The sequence below is a fragment of the Phyllobates terribilis genome, unplaced genomic scaffold (genome assembly GCF_046119375.1).
Source record: "Phyllobates terribilis strain yellow unplaced genomic scaffold, ASM4611937v1 Scaffold_8__6_contigs__length_399053987, whole genome shotgun sequence".
Classification (NCBI taxonomy): Eukaryota; Metazoa; Chordata; class Amphibia; order Anura; family Dendrobatidae; genus Phyllobates; species Phyllobates terribilis.
In genome coordinates, this window is record NW_027362768.1 from 155,663,345 (window position 1) to 155,677,619 (window position 14,275).

Consider the following 14,275-nt stretch of genomic DNA (forward strand, 5'->3'; position numbering starts at 1 on the left):
ATGCAGGGTTGATTCTCGCAGCACCCGGATGGCTCTGTCTTTAAATTGCGCAAAGTCCAGATCAGGGTTTTGCAGAGCCATAATGCGCAGCGGTTTCCTGTGAGAGCTGGACAGGAGCCCCTCAATAAACTGCTCAGTTAGCAATCTGTCCTCATCATGCACACTGTAGGGGTCTACCTGTTTGATGGCCCGCAGCGCCTCCTGCAGGTTCAGAGCATAGTCCCGTACACTGTCCTGCATCCTTTGTTTGCACCCGTAGAACTTCATCTTAATTTCTGCTGCGGTGCGGATGTCAAAGGTATCCTTCAATCGGGCCAGTATTTCTTTTACAGTGCCTTTGTCTCTGCCCGGCCAGGACGTCACCTCTCTCTGGGCTGCACCGATTAGCTGGCCTATGAGGATGCTGATTTTTTCTTCCTCAGACAGGGGGTACACTTTAAACAAACTGCGCAGTCTCTCCTCAAAGTCGTTTAGGGTGTGCGACTCCCCTGAGTACTGGGGCAACCACGCCGCCCCCCGGTATATATGGCATTGATAACGGCATTACAGTGGCGGCGGCCGCGCCTGCGGCTGAACCCTCCCCCCGGTTGGGCATCTTCCTCCCCCCTAGTGAACCTCAGACAGATCCTGGGCGTCTGCTGACGTACCAGTATGCTGCTCTGCAGGAGGAGGGATCTCTTACCCGGCGGTTCCGGATCGGGCCTCTAGCTTTTCCTCGGCGGGCGGCAAACCACGTGATAACACCATTTAGTAAAGTCTATGGCACACAGGACCCAGTTATACCGGGCTTCGTGAATCCTGTTCATGACGCCAAGTTGATGCGCCCCAGGCCCTGGGGTACTCGGTGCCGGGCCGGTCGTTGCTTGGGGAGATGTCACAGTGGTGGTGACCGGGTCCGTGACCCAGGGCGGTCAGTAAAAAGGGGATTTTATAGTTTTTATGTACAAAGTTCGTGACGCCACCTGTGGTATGCGGCTAAAGGGAGCCACCACTGAGGAGCAGGTCCTCTGGAGCTGATGTTAGTGCAGCAAAGCTGGTGTGGCTTTCCACAGGTAGAGCTTAGCTCCAGGGCAGTGTCAATGTTGTAGGTGATGCTGGGCATTGTAGTGCATGGTTTGATGGCGTAGCAATAATTAGTCCACAACTTAATGGCGGTTACTTCTTATCTTTACTGGCGGTGATTAGGCAAACCGGGACTAGGGTACTGGCTAGAAGTGGAAGTCCAGGCAGCCTGGAAGCAAGTAAGGAATCCACCTCACCAGGTGAAGTTGGAGGCCTTCCCTTTCCACTAATCTCTTTGGCCCTGCTGCTTGTAGCTGTGCGGAGGCCCTCGTCCCTTAGTGCAACGTCTTTGTGCTCACCCATATGGCAGGCAGCTCGGGCCTTGCTGGTGAGTCGCTCCCACGTGGCGGTGCTGGACCCTGCGGTGCTGCTGAACCTCTGGGCGTCTGATGGGGCCAGGAGACCTGCAGTCTCCTGCCCTCCGGTTTCTGCTGCTGGGCCTTCAGTGCCCCACAGACTCGGTCTCCCGTGTCCGGTTCCTCGGTGCTGGTTCCTTCTGGGGTGAACTACCGCGCAGCTCCACTCCCCAGCTCCTCTCTCGTCGAGGTCCTCACTTCAACTCCTCACACTGTCTAACTAACCCCGCCCCCAGATCTCAGTTGCCAAGGGGAGGTGCTCCCCTTGCTGGTCTGGAGCCAGGACAGTGTTGCATGCTTAGCAAAACCTAATTAGGGGACCCCTGCTTGCTTCCAGGCATGGCATCACCTCTTGTGAGGGAGGCAGTGCCACTGTGGCAGCCGGACCCCTGGGGTGCCAAACATACATTTACCCTCTTCCCTTCTTCTCTTTTTACTTGATCATATTAATAAAGTTTTGTACATTATTATTACTCGGAATATTTGATGGTTTGTTTTTTTTTGCTCCTCTTTTTTTTGCCATAATTACCAGCGATTTATCCCTTATATTTAGATCCTATATGGTGCATGTAGCTAAGTAATTTTTTATATCAATATTTTATTATGTTAGAAACATGCATATACTCTCTATGAGTTATTTATAAGTACTATAGATGATTGGGAAGAAGAGGGTGAATAATTCTGAGACTGCAATACTCACTAAATGTGTCATTGTGTAGTTAAATTTGAGAAACCACTTGTTGTCATAGTTGTGTTGAATGATTTAAATTAGTCTTGTTTGATTGATTGTACACAACAGTAAGTTTGTGGATGGCCACCTTAACCTGTGAGTGATGCTACCGCCCTGTGCCATCTTGCTCCAATCATCTGGTGGGTTTGATGAGTAAAGGCAAGAAATTGACAGTTCATATTATGCAGTTTTTCATATAAGAGCAGTATATTATGGAATTGTTATTCATGTTATTGCCTTGGGAAATCTGGACAGTGGATGTTACAGGATGTTATCAGCTTCAATATTGCAGTATTGAGCAATACAATATAAACATCAAAGACACGACTGAGTCACAGAGGTTGAAGTCTTCAGATTTTATGAAGCTTTTTGTATTTTCTTCAGGTTCAAGTGAATGCCGTTCACAGACCAGGATGGGGGAGCATATACCAGGATAGGGGAGCATGGACCAGGATGGGGGAGCATATACCAGGAAGGGGGAGCACATAACAGGATGGGGGCGCAGGATGGGGGAGCACATAACAGGATGAGGGACCAGGATGGGGGGAGCATGGACAATGATGGGGGAGCAGGGACCAGGATGGGGGAGCATATACCAATAAAAATGCTTGCCACCCGAGCGTAGAACGGGTTCAATAGCTAGTACAATATAAACAGCAAAGACACGACTGAATCACAGAGGTTGAAGTCTTCAGATTTTATGAAGCTTTTTCTATTTTCTTCAAGTTCAAGTGAATGCCGTTCACAGAACGTAAGACGAGCCGAGGGATCTTCTTTGGCTCATTCTTGGGGTCTATACTCAGTTCGAATCTCGGTAACGTCAGCGCGATGGCCACTTTCATCTCATTCATAGCGAAGTTCTGTCCGATACAGTTTCTAGGGGAAGAGAAAATTAAGGTTTTTGGTCTTATATGACAATGATGTTTAATGGTGTTTGGTCTTATTTGACAAGCTATGTATAAAAATAATGGAAATAAGAACTTTGGTTGCGGCAAAAAAGGAAAAGTCCCACCCCTAAAATGCTCCTTTTAAAGGAAAAAAGGTAACTATCCACCAGCTTTAAAAAAGCAGCAATATTAAAATAAATAAACCCAATCATGCACACATGTTTGGGATCCTTATCTCATTTGTTCTAATTTTGTCTCATAATAAAATTAAAATCTAACAAGAACTCAGCCATGATCTCTGACTCCTCCTTTTTAAGGTCCTGAGTTTTGGTTTTAAGACTACTGGCAGCACCAGGAGCCTCTCCCCTCCTCTCTTTCTGAGATTGAATGGGTCAGAGTGTCAAACCAAGGTGTATCAGAGTGAAAGTTATGGGAATCCATGATTGGAGATGGGCCTGCTGAGACTACTCTGGAGTGCTGGTCTTGCTGGAGTGGATGCTCCATGTGTAGAAGTAGAAAAAGGAACATGGAACTCCAATCCCAATGCATGGTGCTCACATAGGGTCCTACCTATTAAACCACAATACAAATAATTCAAGCGACTCTGACAAGAGCGGTCATACTACTGCTCAGTGCTCTTCTCTTTTGCACTTTTGGTAGTTCATGCAATCTGATGTTTAAGAAAGTTTGAGCAAACCGACCTTAGTGTCATGCTCACATTTTTTGCAATTTGAAAAAGAGCACAGAGTTCTTTTTACTATAAAAATAAGTGGCACTGGTAATTTCAAGTAGTGGCAGACCACTTTCAGCTTATATATATTGTGACTGGGTAAAAACTGAACTGATCTGACTTAGGTGGCTTACAGTAGATCAAGATGGCGTACCCAGCCCTGCAACTGCATGCTGTGCGTTATGTAATGACCGGAGGTCCGAGAGAGATCCAGTGAGTCACAAACTGAGACAGAGACAGAAGTAAACAACACTTTCTTTACTAAAACAGGGATTAGACTAAAATTCAGTATTGAATGAATCAGTCTCAGGTTCTGTCTGGGACACTGTCCCTACTAAATACACACAATCAGCAAAAGCTGAAATCAATGTGCCAATCTCAAGGTTTCCAGCTTGTGTGAATTATTCTAGAGATCTGGAAACAATTTTACCTAAACACAAAGTCAGTACAGTGAGGGCGGTATATGGGGACCCCCTGAGATAGCACACTGCATACAATCCTACCACTATGAACAATAATAATGCATGAAACTATATCAATTGCTCTTATACCCTTATTATCAGGATACCCGGATATCTTAAAGTTATGGTACCGTTAACCTCAGATGCAGTCTATCACAGGCCTGTGAATCACGGTGGCTGCAGCTAGTCCCGGAAAACTTTGGCGCCAAAACAAAAACAAAGTTCACAAAAACAGCAAAAATTCCTTGTCTTGTCGGCCGATGCCGAGCCCACACACCGGGGACTTTAGTCCTGTAGCCTCAGATTAAGGTCTGGGAAGATCTCTTCACAAAGTCTTGTCAATATCCTCTCAGTGGAAATGGCACCAGAAACCTTCTTTGCTCCCGAAGTCTCTCACTGTTATCCAGTACACCAACCGCATGCTCAGTCACAGAAATGGATTACTCAGTCCCTTCATCACTCGACAAGTGACTCCTTCAGCACAAAGTCTATAATCCACTCAGCATGGACTTCCACAAAACTCCACAGAGCCACACAGCTTTCCCAGCTCAGCACTAGTTCTTAAACAGAGAAAGGGGTAAACAAACTCCACACGGAAGAGTGTAAAGACAGCGTGTTATTGCAGCTCCTTCTCACAGACTTCCTGTCTAGACTCACACATCAGACGCTCTCAGAATACACAGTTTCTAGCACTGCCCCTCCTCTGAGCCCAGCCAGGCAAAAGTCACAGGGTCTTAGTGCTCTCCTGCTGTTATCACATTTCACACTCTCACATGCAACCCCACTAGAGGTTGGCGTCCTCTACACACCTCCCCACTCAAAGTCGTCTTGTGCATAGCGTTGTGGAGGTATACCCGCCGTAGCTCGAGTAGTTCTCCTGAGACCCACCCCAACAGGCTCGGCTCCCGAGGGAGCAGAATTCTCTTCAACGGGAGCCAATGAGGCAGCTCCCTCCTGAGGTGTGGCGCCCTGTGCCACATCATACGGATCAGGTAACTGACCTGATTCCCCGTTCTCTGAAGGACATACCACATTCTCAATACTCTCTCCACACGGGGACAGATCGGTCGCAGGGGGCAAGTAAGTAGGGGCAGAGACAGACCCACCATCAAATTCGAGAGTATTAGGGATGCCCACCCCTCGGGACACGGTCTGTGGTTCCGGGGAAACGGGGACGGCATCTTTAAACCAGCACCATTGTAGCATGTTACGATGAAGATTACGGGATGGTCCCCCTGTCCCCACCGGTTCAACCTCGTAGACTGGAATCTCAGGGCTCAGTCGTTTTTTTACCAGGTACGGAGTCGCCTCCCACCATTCACTCAGTTTTCCGAACTGTCGTTTGATTCTCACCAACACTCTATCCCCCGGGGAGAAAGGCTCAGTTTGCACGGGGCGCGTGTCCCTATGGGTCACCTGACTGAGTCGATCACCTACCACCTGATACACCACCCTCAATCTCCGCCGGTGTTCCCGAACCCATTCTGATGCGGTCCGAGGGGGATTGGAGGAGGGATCTGGCATGCTCAAATCCTCAATGTCCTGCCCTGGCCTCCCGAACATCAACATGTGTGGTGAGTAGCCAGTAGTGCTGTGCACTCTATTATTGTAGGCCCACATCAATTCGGGAAGATACTCAGGCCAGCGTACCTGTTTTTTACCCTCCAACATCCTCAACATCTGCAACAGAGTCTGATTAAAGCGCTCACAAGCTCCGTTACCTTGGGGATGGTAAGGTGTCGTTCTCGACTGTGCGACACCATACAGCTGGTACAGCTCTTTCATCAATGCCCCCTGAAAACATGCCCCTTGATCCGAGTGTATTCTTTGCGGACACCCAAACACCTGAAAGAAATATCGACACACGGCTTCAGCCGCCGACTCCGCCGTCTGATCTCTTGTCGGCACTGCTACAGCATACTTGGTGAAGTGGTCTGTCATTACCAAGCAATAGGAATACCCAGACGTTGAGTATCCTATCAGGACATAGTCAATCATGAGCAGCTCTAAAGGAGCGGAAGTCTTAATAGATTGCCTGGGCGCCCGCTGCTCAGGGCTCTTACTGAGCCCACAGACCCGACACTGCCGACACGCCTCTGTCACCATCTCCCCCTATTCAGGACAATAGAGGACTCGCTGTAGCCACTGGAGTGTCTTTTCACTCCCAAAGTGGGCCCCCTTCTCATGCGCCTCGCGAGCGACTACCGGACCCATCCCCATAGGAATTACTAGCTGGTACCGGTGCTGCAGCTCAGATGGCAGGTACACCTTACGGTACAAGAGGCCCTGTTCCACGCACAACTTATCCCACTGTCGCAGTAGTTTCACTCCTTCCACGGAGAGCTGGGCCTTTTCCTCTGCACGCGGCCAGATCCCTTTTTGTACCCAACTGCGCACTAGTGCAATGTCAGAGCAATTGTTCTGGTCCTTCGCCCAATCCGAGGGTGTTTTCCCCAGATCACACGGCATCCCTGACACCACCCCACTTGAATGTACCACACTTCGGAAGATAGGTACCTGCCCCAAGTCAGGGGTTTCAGTGTCCTCCAGCTGGTCATCAACATTTTCCCCCGAGGACCCAAGGGGCACCCTTGAGAGTGCATCCGCATTTCCGTTTTCCCGCCTAGATCGAAACTTAATTCGATAGTTAAACTTAGCAAGGCGAGCTACCCATCGCTGCTCCAACGCTCGCAGATTTGCGTTTTCTAGGTGAGCCAGAGGGTTATTATCAGTCATGACCAGCACCTCAGCTCCCGTTAAATACTCGGCAAAGCGTTCCGTCATCGCCCACACCAGGGCCAGTAGCTCTAGGCGAAACAAACTGTAGTTAGCTGGGTTGCGTTCAGCGTCTCTCAAAGACCTGCTGCCATAGGCGATTACTCGCTCCTGACCATCTTGCACTTGTGCTAGTACCGCCCCCAGCCCATGCAGACTGCCATCGGTATATAACAGGAAAGGGGAATAGAACCGGGCATACGGTAACAATGGAGCACTCGTTAGGGCGGCCTTCACCTCCTCAAATGCCTTTCGCTGCTGGGGTCCCCATGGGATGGGGCGGTTTTGGGGGCCTTGTGCCGTCCCTCTTAAGAGCGCATTCAGGGGACTCACTACTTGTGAAAACTTAGGTACAAATCGCCGATAGTACCCCGCTAAACCTAAGAAGGCCCGAACCTCTCGCAGGGTACGGGGAGGTGGCCACTCCTGCACAACCATGACCTTACTGGTCGCGGGCAGAACCCCGTCCGGTGTCACCACGTGACCTAGATACTCAATCTGACTCTGTAACAGTTGGCACTTCTTTGGTTTTATTTTTAGGCCATAACAACTGAGCCGCCGGAGAACTTGACGTAACTTCTCAAGATGGTCTTCAAATGAGGCCCCGAACACCACAATGTCATCTAGGTATATCAGGACTGATTCAAAACTCAGATAACCTAAGCAATGTTCCATCAGGCGCTGAAAAGTTCCCGGGGCGTTAGTGAGCCCGAAGGGCATCCGGTTGAATTCAAAGAGCCCCATTGGTAGGACAAACACCGTCTTGGCTCGGTCTTTTTCGGCCATTGGTACCTACCAATAGCCACTAGCTAAATCCAACGTCGAGAAATATTTGGCCCGACCCAATGCCGACAGAGACTCTTCTATGCGAGGTAATGGATATGCGTCCCTCACCGTGTGAGCATTCAATTTGCGATAGTCCACACAAAACCGAAGTGTCTCATCCTTCTTCCGCACCAAGACCACAGGGGCCGCCCAGGGGCTCTGGCTTTCTCGGATCACTTGGTTGTCAAGCATACTGGCCACCATGCGCTTCACCTCTTGATAGAGTGTTGGGGGGATTTGACGATAACGTTCCCTAATAGGAGGAGTATCCCCTGTGGGAATCTCATGCTCAATCGTCCGGGAACAACCGAAATCCTCCGCATGTTGCGAAAAGGTCTCTTGATGTTCCCACAAGACCTTCTCCAGCTGCTCCAATTGCATGGGTGTCAGTTTCTCCCGATCCACTCCCATCTGGTCCATGATCACACGACCATTCCATTTTTCGGTAGGAGATTCGGTCTGGCCTACTTCAACCGCGAATGTCCAGGAAGACTGTTCATCTGAACGAAGTTCAAACACTGTCTTATCAGGCACCTTCCCTGCTGGCACGAACAATTCAGCCAGAATGGTCCCAGCAGGAATTGTAACAGCCTCATCTAAAACGTTGATACATCTGACTGGCACCCGTCCATTCTTCACAATCGCCAGAGACCGGGCCACATACGCCTTGGCGAACGAGGACTTCTCTGGGGCTGGCTCGATGAGTACTTCAAGCTCATTTAGTCTCTGCGCAGCCCCCACTGGTAACATTAAGAGTTCTTCATGCCGGGGCACTAGCGAGATCGTGGTCCGCGATGGCACTCGGACCAGGCCCACCCGACCCCCAGGGACCGCACTCTTCCGGAGATCGCAACTCAGCACTAGACGGTGTAACATTCTCTGGGTGGGTCGATGGTGGGTAGCACTTGCCAAGTATCGGGGTCCCTCCCTGGCATACATCTGATGATTTAAATCTCGCAGAACGTTCATTCCGAGCGTCACCTCCATCCCTCTTCTGGGAGGGTGGTCCACCAGCACTATCCCTTTCTGACCCAGCTCTTGACCAAACATTTTCAGTTGCATCCACACGATCCCCTTCACCGTCAGTTGGCCATTGTTAGCGGCAGTAAGCCTTATCACACAGCTGTCCTCGGGAACCACGAGTTGACTGAAGTGCCTTTCGTACACCTCTAAGGGCATTATGGTACATTCGGATCCTGTGTCGACCAAACATCTCATCTTCTGCCCTTCAAACTCTGCTTCCAGCACTGGACTGCATGCAAACAAATCTTGTTCTTCCCGTCGAGGGCTTTGTGGGGGGTGGGCCACTGCTGCTCGCCCTCTCATGGCAGCGGCTGGGAGTTTAACGCCGGCAAAGGAGGCTCCGGGGCTGCAGACGTCCGGCAGTACCGGGAGATGTGTCCCTGATGCCCACACCTCCAGCAGGTGACTGCTCCTCGTGGACGAGAACTTGGATCATTCGAGGGGGGCGACCTGGCAGACTGTGGAACCACCATTCCAGAGGATGGGGCGGGTGGCCCTTCTGTAGGAGTAGGGACCGGCCCAGCTCTGAGTTTAGACACCTCCAGCTTTAACTCCTTCAGTTCGGCACGCAGAGCCTGTACAACGTTTACCAGTCCACCCCCTCCTGAAACTGGCGCCAGACCTCCCTCCAGCTGTGCACTGTCCACTGCCCCCTCGGCCACCAGAGTAGACTCCTCCTCCCTTTCCACCGCAGCCCGATAAATCTGCCAGAAGGATAATTCCAGGGTAGCTCGGGACATCTCCATCAGTTTGTCTCGAAGGAGTCTATTGGCTAACCCCGTTATGAATTGATCCCGGAGTAAGCGGTCTACCTCTCGGAATGTCCCCATGGCCCCTGGGTCTAGTTGCTGCACCTCATTCAACGTTTCCTGTAAAGTGTTCGAGTACTGCATCAAAGTCTCACATTCCCTTTGGGGCCGATTGAAAAACAAGGAACGAAGCTGGGCCACACGAGCCCGGCTTCCTGAACTCCCCTCTAAGAGCTCCAAGATTTTCTCTAATGTGCTCCTCTCTGACTCTGGACGTACCATCACCATCCGCCTAGCGTCACCCTCTAGTGCATTTAATGCCAACTCTGCCCGTAATGCGGGGGCCAGATTACACATCCACAGCACACTCCGAACCCTCTCAGCTTAATCCTGCAACGGCATTTTACGCCCGTCGTATTTCGGCATGTGCTGGAGTAAAGCTACTACCGGCACATATCCTCCCACAGTCGTCGCGGCTGCTAGGGGTTCCGCTACGAGCGGGGGGGCTGCTGGTGCGGCAGAGTCATTTCTTCCCTTGCCTCCGTCCATGACAAGCACTGGATCCTGCCGACTACGCCAAAAATGTAATGACCGGAGGTCCGAGAGAGATCCAGTGAGTCACAAACTGAGACAGAGACAGAAATAAACAACACTTTCTTTACTAAAACAGGGATTACACTAAAATTCAGTATTGAATGAATCAGTCTCAGGTTCTGCCTGGGACATTGTCCCTGCTAAATACACACAATCAGCAAAAGCTGAAATCAATGTGCCAATCTCAAGGTTTCCAGCTTGTGTGAATTATTCTAGAGATCTGGAAACAATTTTACCTAAACACAAAGTCAGTACAGTGAGGGTGGTATATGGGGACCCCCTGAGATGGCACACTGCATACAATCCTACCACTATGAACAATAATAATGCATGAAACTATATCAATTGCTCTTATACTCTTATTATCAGGATACCCGGATATCTTAAAGTTATGGTACCGTTAACCTCAGATGCAGTCTATCACAGGCCTGTGAATCACGGTGGCTGCAGCTAGTCCCGGAAAACTTTGGCGCCAAAACAAAAACAAAGTTCACAAAAACAGCAAAAATTCCTTGTCTTGTCGGCCGATGCCGAGCCCACACGCCGGGGACTTTAGTCCTGTAACCTCAGGTTAAGGTCTGGGAAGATCTCTTCACAAAGTCTTGTCACTGTCCTCTCAGTGGAAATAGCACCAAAAACCTTCTTTGCTCCCGAAGTCTCTCACTGTTATCCAGTACACCAACCACATGCTCAGTCACAGAAATGGATTACTCAGTCCCTTCATCACTCGACACGTGACTCCTTCAGCACAAAGTCTATAATCCACTCAGCATGGACTTCCACAAAACTCCACAGAGCCACACAGCTTTCCCTGCTCAGCACTAGTTCTTAAACAGAGAAAGGGGTAAACAAACTCCACACAGAAGAGTGTAAAGACAGAGTCTTATGGCAGCTCCTTCTCACAGACTTCCTGTCTAGACTCACACATCAGACACTCTAAAGCAGGCATGTCCAAAGTCCGGCCCGCGGGCCATTTGCGGCCCGCGGTCCGGACTAATAAGGCCCCCAGGTATCCAGCAGCATGTACCTTGCGGCCGCTGCCGCTCTCGTCGCCACCGCCGCTCTCGTCGCCACCGCCGCTCAGTACTCCGGCGCAGGGAGAAGAGCCGAAATCTCGGACATCGCGAGATTTCGGCTTTCCTTCTCCCTGCGCCGGAGTACTGAGCGGCGGCAACCGGCCAGCCAAGATCTCGCGACGTGCGAGATCTCCAGCCCCCAGGGGTTGTAAGACGTTCAGAGGTCAGATAGGCTGAAGACCTCAGCTTAGTTGTGTAAAATTATATAAATAATATATATATTAAGTTATATATAAGTCCCTGCGCCACCTTACACCTCCAGAAAGGTTAGGCCAGCAGGGCTCTCACACAAGCTTGTGGTAGCAAGCTGTCATACCCTTCATTAACCCCTGACTGCCTGTCACTGTGCTATAATTCCATTATCTGATGTGCGACTGTTGCACAGCTTGCTATTCTCTGCCTGTGTTATAAAGCATATAGCAGTATCTTATTTTTGCTGTTCCACCCTCTGCGCCTTTTAATCTCTCCCCTTCTGGCCAATTTTTATAATGGCAACTACAAATAAGAAACGAAAAGTTGACAGTGAGGGCCGCCGCTTCCAGGACAAGTGGAAAGTAGAATATTTTTTCACTGAAATAAAGAATCACTGTGTTTGTCTGATATGCCAAGAGACCGTTGCTGTTTATAAAGAATTTAATGTCAAGCGACACTATCAGACGAGACATAGCACATACGACAAGCTAACAGGGCACGACCGAAGTGAAAAGTATAAGCAACTTGAAGCTGTTTTATTGTCACAACAGCGATTTTTTACAAGAGCCCGTGAGTCAAATGAAAATGCCACAAAGGCGAGCTATGAGGTGGCAGCGTTAATTGCTAAAAATTGCAAATCTTTTGCAGAGGGTGACTTTATCAAAGAATGTGTTATGAAAATGGTAGAGAATGTCTGTCCCGAGAAGAAGCAAGAGTTTTCCAACATTTGCCTGGCTCGTAACACTGTAGCACGGAGAATTGAAGAAATTTCATCGGATATTAAGAGACAGTTAATGTCAAAAGGAGCTGATTTTGACTTCTTTTCAATAGCCTGTGATGAAAGCACGGACCTATCTGACACGGCTCAGTTGCTGATTTTTTTAAGAGGGGTGGACGATGAAATGAATGTGACTGAAGAGCTACTTGACCTCCAGAGCCTCAAGGATCAAACAAGAGGGAAAGATTTATTTGATTCTGTTAGTTCTGCCATAGATGACATGAAACTGCCTTGGAACAAAGTTACTGGGATTATTACTGATGGGGCACCTGCCATGACTGGTGAACGAAGTGGATTATCAACCCTAATCTGTAACAAGGTGAGCGAAGAAGGAGGCAAAGCTATTAAACTTCATTGCATCATTCATCAACAAGTTCTCTGTGCTAAACATCTCCAATATGATCATGTTATGAAACCGGTACTAAAGACCATTAATTTTATCCGCTCTAAAGCCCTGTGCCACCGCCAGTTTAAACAGTTTCTACTGGATATCCAGGCTGAATATGAAGATGTTTCATATCATAACGATGTAAGATGGCTCAGTCGGGGGTCTGCACTGCAACGTTTCTACTCTCTCAGAAAGGAAATAGGAGAATTCTTGGAAACAAAGGGACAAACGATGCGAGAACTATCTGATCCAATTTGGCTGGCTGATTTGGGGTTTCTAGTCGACCTAACAAAGCATCTGAATGTACTGAACATGAATCTTCAGGGCAAAGATGCAGCGGTGAACCAACTTTATTCACACCTCAAAGCCTTTGGAACAAAGCTGCAACTTTTCCTAAGGCAGTTGTCACAAACACCGCCCAATACCATCCATTTTTCAGCGCTACAGGAAATAATTAACAGTTTTCCACAGGATGATATCCATGCGCAAATAAGCAGGTATGCAGCAGACATCACATCTCTGGCTGGGGAGTTTCAACGGCGCTTTCAAGATTTTGCAGCTATTGAAAAGGAGATCAGCATTTTCTCCTCTCCATTCTCTGTTGACCCCGACAATGCTCCTGATCAGTTGCAGCTCGAGCTCATTGAGCTACATTGTGACAGCGAGTTACGCAGTCGTCATCAACAGCTCTCTCTTGTTAACTTTTACCGCCAACTGGATAAGAGCCGGTTTCAAGAGATTCGAACATTGGCTAAGAAAACCCTGAGCTTGTTTGGCTCAACATATTTGTGTGAGAAGACATTCTCTGTTATGAACTTTAACAAGAACCGCGTGAGGACAAGACTAAGTGACTCTCACCTGCGTGACATTTTGCGCATCAAAACCACGGCCATTGAACCAGACCTAGTCTATGTGCTGCAGTCCAGATCCCAGTTTCACCCTTCACATTAGTGCAGGCTAGTTTCTTTTTTTTAATTGAGATTAATATGTTGTAAAATCTCAATTAATGTCAGTTGGATAGACAGTTATATATTTGAACACATGTATACTTGCTGTTATGTTCCTGTTCACATTTTTTGAACTTATAAGTTGACAGACAACCTTACATTACTTTGTGTAATGTACTTTAAAATGTTCCTGAGATATCTCAGTTTCCTGTTTTTATTATATTAAAGGGGTTGTCCAAGTTCAGAACCCAGACATACCCCCTTTTTCACCCAGGCAGCCCCCCTGCCATGGGCATCAAAGCATCTCATGCTCCGATGTGCTCCCTTGCCCTGTGCTATTTACAATGACACACTGCCGGTAGGAGGCTTCACCGGCTCTAATGTGCAGGCTTTAGCGCTGCTCTAGCTGGTTTACTGGTGATAAAGCCCGCCCATCAGTGCCGGTGACGTCACTGGGCTTTCTGCCAGCCCCGTGGAGAGCCGGGTATGTCACTAGAACTCCAGAAAATGCCTTTCCTCTGCGCAATTTAGTGCAGGGCAAAAGTAGGACATTGGAGCATAAACTGCTTCGATGCTCAAGTCGGGGAGGGGCTTCCTGGGTGAGAATGGGGGTATGTCTGGGTTAACCCCTTTAAGGCAGATTGATTAAACACCTGTTTAGATTTGTCATCCAAGTCACAAAATAAAAAGTATGCCGTTTTC

General features: G+C 48.9%; 1 protein-coding gene across 1 annotated transcript in view; it reads right to left on the bottom strand.

Annotated features, from left to right (window-relative positions):
• Nucleotides 1-2,489: 2,489 nt before the first annotated feature.
• Nucleotides 2,490-14,275, bottom strand: part of LOC141156950 (cytochrome P450 4B1-like) — a 33,983-nt gene continuing 22,197 nt past the window's right edge. The window contains exon 12 of the mRNA XM_073643543.1: nt 2,490-3,024. Coding sequence (XP_073499644.1) covers nt 2,847-3,024 — 178 coding nt within the window. The 3' untranslated portion in view covers nt 2,490-2,846. The remainder of the gene's footprint in view (nt 3,025-14,275) is intronic.